The sequence below is a fragment of the Austrofundulus limnaeus genome, unplaced genomic scaffold (assembly GCF_001266775.1).
Source record: "Austrofundulus limnaeus strain Quisiro unplaced genomic scaffold, Austrofundulus_limnaeus-1.0 Scaffold417, whole genome shotgun sequence".
NCBI classification, from domain to species: domain Eukaryota; kingdom Metazoa; phylum Chordata; class Actinopteri; order Cyprinodontiformes; family Rivulidae; genus Austrofundulus; species Austrofundulus limnaeus.
In genome coordinates this window covers 265,922-276,888 of record NW_013952819.1, presented here as the reverse complement: position 1 = coordinate 276,888, position 10,967 = coordinate 265,922, and the positions used below count along the sequence as shown (strand labels likewise).

The 10,967-nt window shown below is 42.7% G+C and overlaps 1 protein-coding gene across 1 annotated transcript in view; it reads right to left on the bottom strand.

Moving 5' to 3' along the window:
• The window catches only part of rab11fip4a (RAB11 family interacting protein 4 (class II) a), a 28,603-nt gene extending 17,842 nt beyond the window's left edge, over positions 1-10,761 (bottom strand). Inside the window, exons 1-6 of the mRNA XM_014024299.1 lie at positions 10,478-10,761; positions 8,939-9,026; positions 2,389-2,477; positions 2,109-2,227; positions 1,859-2,020; positions 212-346 (exon numbers count right to left, since the gene is read on the bottom strand). Coding sequence (XP_013879753.1) covers positions 212-346; positions 1,859-2,020; positions 2,109-2,227; positions 2,389-2,477; positions 8,939-9,026; positions 10,478-10,630 — 746 coding nt within the window. The 5' untranslated portion in view covers positions 10,631-10,761. The remainder of the gene's footprint in view (positions 1-211; positions 347-1,858; positions 2,021-2,108; positions 2,228-2,388; positions 2,478-8,938; positions 9,027-10,477) is intronic.
• Between the last annotated feature and the right edge of the window lie 206 nt (positions 10,762-10,967).

The window sequence follows — 10,967 nt, the reverse complement described above, 5'->3', positions numbered from 1 at the left end:
TATTTTTTATACTACATTTATCCATTTTAAATATATTAACCTCACTCCTTTGTAACAACTAAAGCAAAAATGTAATTAATTCAAAAAATCTTTTCAGGACCCCACCTTGATGTTTCGGGACCCCACTTTGGGTCCCGACCCCAACTTTGGGAAACACTGAGTTAAGGTACAGACAGGGTTAGTAACAGAGAGAAGAGGGGGTTTGGTGCACCTGTTGGCCTTGAGGTTTCTAAGTCGAGCCTCCAGGTCGTTGAGAAGATTGACTTTCTTACAGCACTGAGAACAGTAGATGTCCAGCAGGTCACTGTTGGACAGGTGCTGGATTTTTTGAGGAGTCTGTCCCTCACTGGAATTACAAAAAACAGAACCACATGTATTAATAAACACCAAGTTTTAATAGAAAAACAAAACTACAAATTGAGCATTTTCTAAAATAATTTAAACTCCAAAACAAAAAAGTATTAACATTGTCTGATTAGGAAAAAGACTATAGATAAAACCTAAAATCTTTTTTAAATGTCAGCAGTTTATCTGCTGTTTCAGACAAAATGCCAATTAATTCATATGAGCCTGTAAAACATTTGAGCATATTACACAACAAGACTTAACAGATTATATTGTTTTTATAAATGAGTCCAAATCTACCTACCTACCTACCTTCCTACCTTCCTTCCTTCCTTCGATCAACAAGTTATACAGTCACAGAACTTTAAGATCCACTTCCCTGATTCTGAAATCCAAATCCACCATTTGTATGTCTGTGTTTAACAATTCTGAGTCAATGCTGACTATATAAAACCTTTACTGGGTTTATATTTTGTAAATCCAACAATATACTGTAAATCAGTTTGATCTTTCTAACTGAATCACGTTGAGAAAGATTAAATGATGTTCATTAGTGTTCTTATAGAGAACAGATATAAAGCAATGAAATCTGTCCAGAAGCAGGTAAGGAAGTAAAATGTATCATTATTTATCATTTACAAGCTCATAAATCAAAGTATTATTTAAAGAAGAAACTCAAAAATGCATTTATAAGCAGAAAACCATCTAAAAATAGAAACAATAAATCTAAATTGAAATTTACAGCAACCTTTCCTTTGTTACAGAAAACAGATGAAGTAAGTTTTTATCTTTGTTTAAAACCCGCCTGCTGCCCTTGGGTCAAACCCAGAAGCAGAAGGAGGTTACAATCAGTTTAGAACATCTTGTTTGATAAAAAATCATTTATTTATTAAACCAATATTTTGACTAGGCTTTTATTCATTTTTAGAAGAGCATTCATTTCTCCATTTTCTTTTCTTTATTTAAATGTGAAAAACAAACAAACCTCAAATTAAGCTCTGAAAAAGAAACCGGTTCAACCTAAACTACATATTTTTGTGTATTTGAAAGTACGATTTAGCGTATTTGGTTTTCAGAAAAGATCTCTTTTTTTCTTGCGGTTGCCATACTGAATTGAGGTACTGGAGCTGCACTGAAGTTGGCTTTTTACTGTGCATGTGCACGCTCCTAACTCAGAGTTTAGATACTCTTGAGTTATTTTCTATGGATCTCCTTCAGATCAGAACATCTTCTCAGCAGATGGAATGATGATAAAAGATGCTACATGTCTTCAGAGTATCTGGACCACCTGTGTTTGTGTTGATGAGGATGTTTAAAACCAGTTTAAAGCAGCTCTGTGGTGAATTATCACAGCATCTGCTTCGCACATTTTCAAAGGGTGTTCGACATTTTTGCCAAGTTGTCTCTTCAGAACAACACTCAGATAGAATGGAGCTATTGTTAGCATTCCCTTTTCCCATCACGTTTTGTAAAAGTGCTTCAAGGTACATTAAAAAAAAAGAAAAGAACAAACCTAGAGGGAAGTGATGAACCGAGGTCTGAGAAACCATTTGTCCGGCTCTCCTCTCCAGGGCAGGGGCTGCTGGGAGTAAAATCCACATCCACCCCCTCACCGTAGTCCTCAAACTGCTCCTCCTTAGCAATGACAGCTGCCGACGCTGATCCCACCAGGAGTCTACGGTCGAAACAGCAACACATTCAGTGACGGTAGCTGATTTAATCAGAGCCTAATTGTGTCACCTTGTGCTGCATTTACAGCTGACCTGTTGTGTTGTGGTGCATGCAGAGAGTTGGAGCTGTGATCACTGCTGCTGTCCATGTCACACTCCGGGTATGACTGTGTACATGTGATACAGGGAGGACCGCGCTTTGCTTCACTGTTCTGCAGACAAACAAGCTAACGTGTTAGCATGTGGTGCAGAATCAGGAATTTAAAAAAGTTTTATTTAGGTTCAGTTAAGTAAGTCTAATATCATAATAAATAGTAAATAAATACATATAATAATAAATAAAGAAGTTCTATGTTAGTGGACAAGGTTTTACCTGGTAAATATAACCATTATCTGTGACAGACTGTTGGCGGGAAGTAAGACTCTGGGGAACTACGGCCATCTTTAAAATCTCCTCACACCCTACAAAACCAAGAGCAGGGAAAAAGACAAAAGTTAACAAAGGCAAGTTTATCCTTTACTGCAATGAGTCAGATTTATGATCTAAAAAATTTAAAAACCAAATCAAGTCAAATTTTATTTATATAGCATAGAAAAGAAGAAGTCCTCTTGTACTGAGACATACGACTGTTGACAACCATACAGTTCTTTCAAAATGGAGAATCCAGAAACTGTTTTTGCCATTTTGAAAGAACTGTATGGTTGTCAACAGTCATATGTCTCATCACAAGAGGACTTCTTTTCACGGAGACAGTTAGATGGTGAAACTTTGCAAGAATTCTCACATTCGTTGTTTTGTCTAATGGATAAAGTTAAAGCTAATTCTCCCCATGCYATGACTAATGCAGACATTTTACTTCGTGATCAATTTGTTCAAAATGTTAGCAACTCTGATCTGCGAAGGGAATTAAAACACTATGTCCGTGAGAACCCAGGGTGTACCTTATTGAATGTTAGAGCGGAGGCCATTATGTGGGAGCGTGAAGGTGGGGTAGAAAATAAAGGCATGGTGGTATCTTCATGTTGTGCTGTACAAAGTGCCAGCGCTCATCCAGCCAGTGTCAGCGTTCCCCCTCCCCAAATCGAGTCTCTGTCTAGTTCAACTGCCTCCCAACTTGCTACATTAATTGCCATTGTACAAAAGCAACAGGAACAGTTGGATCAAATCACKCAATCTCTTGCAGCTTTGCAGCAGCCCCCTGTGGCCAGGTCTCCAGGTCTTAGTGGCTTAATTTGTCACAGATGTCAGCAACTAGGTCATTTTGCCCAATATTGTAATGCTCGTTCCCGTGGCAGGTCCCAACATTTACATGGTTCCACTCAGGTCCAAGTCACCCCTAGTCCTCAGCTGTTGGAAAACTAGCTCCCCCCAGTATTAGGAGCCAGACATTAGTGGGGTTCTCTGGGCTCAGTGGGTCCTCAAGTGGAGGAGGAAGTGAGGGAGTGTTTAATTGTATCTTGCCCCCAGGTCACTGTGAAATTATCTGGGGTTCCAGTCCAATGTGTCCTTGACACAGGTTCTATGGTTTCTACCATTTCCAAAAGTTTTTTCATGAAACATTTTTCAGATAAGTTAAAGACGTGCCACTGGTTAGAGTTGAGAGCAATGGTTTGAGCATTCCTTATCTGGGTTATCTTGAGCCAGATGTTGAGGTGTGCGGGGTGATGATTCCCAGRAGAGGGATCTTGGTTGTTAGAGACCCCCCAGGACAGGGCTGTTTACCTCAGTTGCCAGGTATAATCGGGATGAATATCATGAAGGCATATTATCTTCAGCTTTTTAACCAGTATGGCCCTAGCTTGTTTGAACTTCCCTCCATTTCAAGGGCTTCCGCTTCCTGCCCTTCAGTTGTGTCAGCAGGCAGAGTTTCAGAAAAGTTTTATGCAGACAAGTGTTGCAAAGCTTCGGGGGAGAAGACGTGTTGTGGTCCCTGCCGGCACTACAAAATTGGTGCCTGCTTGTTCTGCTGCRGTTGCATCAGCTGGTGCCACACTGATTGAACCCTCAAATGGTGAGTTTGGCTTGCCTGAGGGTTTGCTGGTGTCTCCTTCCCTCTTGCGTGTTTTTCGTGGTACTGTGTACATTCCTGTGGTGAATGTAGGGGTGTGTGCAGTCACTCTCAAACACCGTTGTTGTCTTGGTGCTCTTTCTCCCATAGAGGTGGTTAGTTTACCCTCAGGGTTGCAGGAAATCCCCGGGGCACAGGAGCAAATGGTTGCTGCAGTCAGGTCCCATACAGTTGAGACTGGCTCTGTTCGAGAGAGGATAACATCTCCTGATCTCTCTGTGCTGGGGGAACAGAGCAGCATAAAGTGAGAGCATTGTTGTTAAAATACAAGTCTGTGTTTTCAAGTTTTGATGGCGATCTTGGTGTGACCAATTTAATTGAGCATAGTATCCCGTTGTTAGATGATGTGCCAGTGCGAAAGCGGTACTGGTGTATCCCACCATCTGAATATGAGACAGTTAAGGCTCACATTAACCAGCTGCTGGAAACCCAGCTAATTCGAGAGAACAGTAGTCCTTATGCGTCCCCAATCATCCTAGTCAGAAAGAAAGATGGTAGTCTCCGCCTCTGTATAGACTACAGAAAGCTTAATAAGAAGACCAAGAAGGATGCTTTTCCTTTGCCCCGGATTGAGGAAACACTGGACTCTCTATCTGGAACCTGTTGGTTCTCAACAATGGACCTCGCTTGTGGTTATAATCAGGTTCAGGTTGCAGAGAACGATCGCCCAAAAACAGCTTTTTGCACTCCGTTTGGGCTCTTCGAGTTTAACCGCATGCCATTCGGGCTGTGCAGTGCACCAGGAACCTTTCAGCCTTTGATGGAGAGGATGTTTGGAGCTCAGCATGGTCAGTCACTTTTGTTGTATCTGAACGATATTATTGTGTTTTCTTCTGATGTCGATGAGCACCTGACAAGGCTGGAGGGGGTGCAGAGTCGCCTAAAACAAGAAGGACTGAAAGTAAAGTTGGAAAAATGTGACTTTTTCAAAAAGCAGGTGAAATATTTGGGACATCTCATTTCAGAAGAGGGCGTTTCAACAGACCCAAGTAAAATCGCAGCAGTGTCAGATTGGCCCCACCCCACCAATGTCTCAGAACTAYGGTCATTCCTGGGGTTTGCCAACTATTACAGGAGGTTTGTTGAGGGTTTCTCTAAGCTGACTGGGCCCCTCCATCGTCTTGTGGCAGGACTCGCTGGATCAAAGACATGCAGAGGGCAAGGACAACTGTTGGGAGAGAGTTGGTCGGAGGACTGTGAAAGGAGCTTCCAGGAGCTCAAGACCAAGCTTGTAAGTGCCCATACCCTGGCCTTTGCTGATTTTTCACTGCCTTTTATTYTGGAGGTTGATGCCAGCCACAGTGGACTTGGTGCAGTGTTGTCCCAGGAACAGAGTGGTAAAGTAAGGCCAGTTGCATATGCCAGTCGTAGTCTGCATGCTGCTGAGAAAAACTATAGTTCCATGAAGCTTGAAATGTTAGCCATGAAATGGGCCATGGCTGAGAAGTTTAAGGAGTACCTATGGGGTCATCGATGTGTTTGGACCGACAACAATCCCTTAAGCCATTTGGAGACCGCTAAACTTGGTGCCATGGAGCATCGGTGGGCCGCTGAACTGTCTGCCTTTGGGTACATGATCAGATATCGCCCGGGCCGTGTGAACACGAATGCTGATACTCTTTCAAGACAACGGACCAGTGGAGACAGGACACAACTGGAGTGCCAACTCCCCGGGACCAGTATTCCAGAGTCAGTTGGTGAGATGTTTGGGGGGATGCAAGAGGATTCTGTCCAGTTGGCAATCACTGCTTTTCCGTCCCGCAATGAGGAGGATCTGAGGGGGCTACAAAGGTCTGATCCTGCCATCTCAGCCTTTCTGGAGTTTTGGCAGCAGCAGAGGGTGCCAAGTCATGCTGAGAAAGGGCGGCTGTCCCGGGTGCTTGTGGACTTATGAAACAGTGGGACCGGATTGTCGAGAAGGGGGGCCTTTTGTATCGGCGCAGTTGGAGACCAGACGGGTGGGGGTCTTCAGATCCTTCTCCCAGAGAGCCTCAAAGTGGAGGTGCTGCATGAGCTTCATCAACATCATGGCCACCAAGGGATAGAGAGAACAACTGATGGGGTGAAGCAGAGGTGTTTCTGGCCAGGAGTGGACAAAGATGTGAAGAGCTGGTGTCAGCAGTGTGAGAGGTGTGCCCTGGCTAAGAACACCCATCCAAGAGTTCGTGCTCCCATRGGTCACCTCCTCGCCTCAAGACCAAATCAGGTGTTGGCCATTGATTTTACCCTGTTGGAGCCAGCTCGTGATGGAAGGGAGCTTGTGATGGTGATGACAGACGTGTTTTTGAAGTTCACCCAAGCTATTCCCACTCGTGATCAGCAAGCAACTACGGTTGCAAAGGTCTTGGTTCGGAAGTGGTTTTACCGTTTTGGAGTGCCAGTCCGTATTCATTCCGACCAAGGGAGGAACTTCGAGGGTGTTCTGGTGCAGCAGTTGTGTGAATTGTATGGAGTTCAGAAAAGTCGCACTACACCCTACCACCCGCAGGGCAATGGACAATGTGAACGTTTTAATCGGACTATGACCAACCTGCTTCGTTTGCTTCCCCCAGAGGAGAAACTGAATTGGCCAGAGCACCTTCCACAGCTTGTCTTCCACTATAACGCCACTACCCATCAGTCAACTGGTGAATCTCCTCACTTCCTTATGTTTGGACAAGAGCCCCACTTTCCGGTGGATTTTCTGCTGGGCCATCTTCCTGAGCCCACAGCATTCAGAGCGTGTGATTGGGTTGCGGAACACAGGAGGAGATTGAATGTGGCAATAGATGTTGCCAGAGACAGAGTGGAGTTGGCAGCTCAGAAGAGGAAACTGAGGCATGATGAAAAGGTCCAGTGCGCACCACTTGAGGTTGGGCAAAGGGTGTATCTGCGTGATCATGGTCCAGGGCGCAGAAAAATTCAAGATACGTGGGGGTCCACAGTGTACCAAGTTGTGAGAGGGCCAAGCCTAGGTGGTGTGGTATACTCAGTTGCTCCAGTTGATAAGCTTCACCTTATAAGACAGGTGCACCGTACCACAATAAAGCCTGTACTGCCACCACCAGATACCTGCCTGAATGTTTGGCTACAGAGTTCATCTGATGAGGCCAGTGATGAGAATGATGTGGAGTCTGGATCTTGGTTAGTGTTCCAAGAGGCTGTGAGTAAACCGATTGCCCCGAAACTGGAACCGCAACTGGAACTGCAGCCACCAGAAGTGCCGCAGGTTCATACACCTGCTGGAGCAGCGCAAGCTTCATTACCCCCTCAAAGCAGTGGCATTGGCCCGAGGAAATCCACCTGTAAAACGGCTGGCCAGCATGCAAATAGTGATGCCAAGAAAAACCAAAAACATACTTAATAGAAGTTGCAGCAATTTCCCAAAAACTCAAAYCAAATTAAGTATAATTTTTTCCTTTTAACCATTAAAGGCCAGGGAGAAATAACTGCATTTATATTCTATATTTAGAGATGTTTTGTGTACCATCCTGGTCAATTAAAAAATTAAGTTCCAGATTTTTTAAAACACACGAGAAGATTTTTTTTTTCTAGATTCTACACCAAACATGTGCCAACAAGGACAGAAGGGGAAAAAAGAAACAGAAACTTTTTAATCTTTTGATAACTTTTCTCTCGTATCTACATCAGAAGCAGTGAAAAAACCAAAAAACAAACAAACAAACAAAAAGTCAGAAAACGACTTCAACAAGATACTGACTTACACAACAGGACCAATTTCACCCTGGACCAGGTCAGTACAGTGCTGGACCTCTGTCTTCCCACCACTTATTTCAAGTTCAATGACAGTTTTTACAGACTGAAGACTGGTTGTGCAGTGGGATCTAAAGTGTTACCAATTGTGACCAAACTACATGGAGGAAGTGAGAAAGAGAGGCCTGGACTCCTTTAAGTCAGGGGTGCCCAAACTTTTTCCACAAGAGGGCCAAAATGAAAATCTATCCAAGCGGGTCAAAGGTAATAATATAATACATGAAATGCAAATACTTCTTAAATAACATCTTTTTATTGTTTGTGATTAAGCTAGGAGGCAGAGCAGTGGGCCACGTTTTGTTTGTTCTTTTAGCCCATGCACTTGGAGAATGTTTGACATTTGCTTGGGCAGCAAAGGCTCATTGGACATTTTACAAGTTGATAAAATCTGAGTATTTGTGGTCTTAGAATGTGTCCACATCTACATGTGTGCTGAAATATAACAGGAGATTACAACCTACTAACCAGGACAACTATTGATGGGCCAGTTTTGGCCTGGGGGCCCCACTTTGGGCACCTCTGCTTTAAGGGAACAACACTGAGTCACTGGTTCAGATATGAGGAGTGTAACATAGTCAAAGTCCAAGCTGAGAGAATAGAAGTGTTCACCAAACATGTCAACTCAGGTGACAACATCCTGTTCACCAGAGAGGAAGTTAACAACAACAACGTGCTCATGGAAACAGATGGAAGCGTTGACAATGACGTTTCCAGGAAACAAACCAACAAAGACCAGCCCCTTCTGTTTTACTCCCATCACCCACTGGAACAGAAACTTTCAAAAGGTTTGGGGTGTCAGAGAAAACGAGCCCCGTTTTTGCAACTGAAATGCTATGGTTTCATTTAAAATCTGCGAGCAACATTCCGAGCATTTCAGGAGGATTTTCTCCAAACACAACATCCCAGTTCATGCATGTTGATCAGGACTCTCAGATAGAAGCTGGGTCCATCCTGAGGAACATCCACAGCCAAACTCTGCAGTGCACAGACCAATCTTCACACCTCTGTATTGAAGAGACTAAATGTTTTCTGTGAAAGACAGAAAATATAAAGTACATCCTCCAATACTGCTGAATGAGAGAAAAATAAAACATGCTTTACCTTTGATAGCAAATACTGCTTGGCAAAAGTCTTTGAAGTTAATTTTCCCATGAGCGTTGGGACACAGATGTTTAGTCAACTTCTTCACCTGTCAAGAAAGAACAAGTTATTTTTTTATTTACAAATCACCGCTTTCCCTTGGTAATTACATTATTACTGAAATGTATCTACAAAGTTAATCTCCATCTTCTAAAGCTCATCGGTAATCGGGTCAACAGGTCCAGGAGAAAAACCCAGACCTCCTCCACAGAGACACTCTAGCTACTCCAGAAGATCCCTCCAGCAAGGCCCGGGTCTTCCCAAAGTCTCTAACCAGTGGGACGTGACCAAAAAACCTTCAAAGGGAGGCATCCAGGAGGCTTTCTTATCAGCTGAACCACCTCATCTGACTGCTTTTGATGAAGAGGAGCAGCGCCTCTAATTAGAGCTCCCAATGAATGGAGTAATGTTATGCAGTGTTGTATAAAGTACCTCAAAGTGATACTTGAGTAAAAGTATAAGTATCCTATCATAAAAATACTTTGGTAAAAGTTAGTCTTCTCTAAAAATATTACTTGAGTAAAAGTCTTAAAGTATCTGATATTTTTTGTACTCAAGCATCAAAAGTAAATTTCTAACACAAAATCTACTTGAGTATTAAAAGTAAAAGTACTGAGTAAAAGTGAGCAGTTACATTTTCCAAAATGACTTTTATTAGGAGGTGACTTCTCAAAAAAAAATTTTTTTTTCTAACAGAGTAGCTGTGATGGGTTGTGTACAAGCTTATATGGTGTCAGAATGGTATATATTTATACTTCTCATCCAACCACAATTAAATTCACTCTATCCAGGAGACATAATTTATCAGGATAGTATTTAAGTAATAACAACTCAGAATAAAATATAAGTAACAACTTTCTACTTCTTACCTTTTTAAAAAATGTAGTGAGTAGAAAGTACAGATAATTGTGTAAAAATGTAATAAGTAAAAGTAAAAAGTATGCTGAAAATTAATTACTCAAGTAAAGTACAGATACCCGAAAATTCTACTTAAGTACAGTAACAAAGTATTTGTACTTAGTTACATTACAACCCTGATGTTATGAAAACATATAATTCTCAAAATGTGTGTTAGGGACAGTTACTGTATATCATATTACATTTTTGTTCAGCATCTGTGAAACTGACCACGTTGTAGAAAATGTTTTTTAGGGTCAATTTACTCTGATGGCCATCTTAACTCGGACTTAAAGTTTCATTTAAATTCATCCAGTGATTCATGAGATAGTTGACAGACACACACCCACACGGGTAAAAACATGATCGTCCGCCTTTGGGTGATCATAATGGAGACAAATAGGCAGATTTAGTCCTCTTTATCTGTCCAACTTCGACACGTCCTTCCAGGAACTAGACGCCGACWGTCAATGACATTTAAATGACAGCAGCTCACCTGACCACAGTTTGTCTTACCGCCACATCCGAGGAAAACACTGAACATTTAACGCACTGCTTATCAAACCCTGTGAAATCAAGGCAGATATTTGTTCAAAGCCTCACCTCGTCTCCTTGATCGAACTGTAGCCCAAGATCCACAAGGTGCTCCACCCGGATGAAGCCGTCAGCATCCTCGTCACAGACGTCGAAAACCTCCTTCAGCCTCCTCAGAAACTGCAGGAGCTGCTCGTGGTCCGGAAAAACGAGGCCTTCCATTTCAGAAGAGCTTCTCTGAACGTTTTTCTGGATCAAATTGAACGCAAGAGAGCCGGTTTGGTGGTCGCCATCATCGCAGCGTTCCGCTCCGAGCTCCTCTGGACCGTCTCGCTGTCTGCTGCTGTTGATGACGATGTGACGTCAGCAGCAGCCCGAGAACTTACGATGATTCACGATCTGAACACGAGGGCTGCTGTTACAGGTAGGCCTGATGCCCATTATGTTCGGATGTGTCAGTGGCACCACCTGCGATCCTGATGTTACAGAATATAATAAATATAACAACAATAGACATGTTGGGGATTGTTTGAGGTTTTACACACACACACATTATATA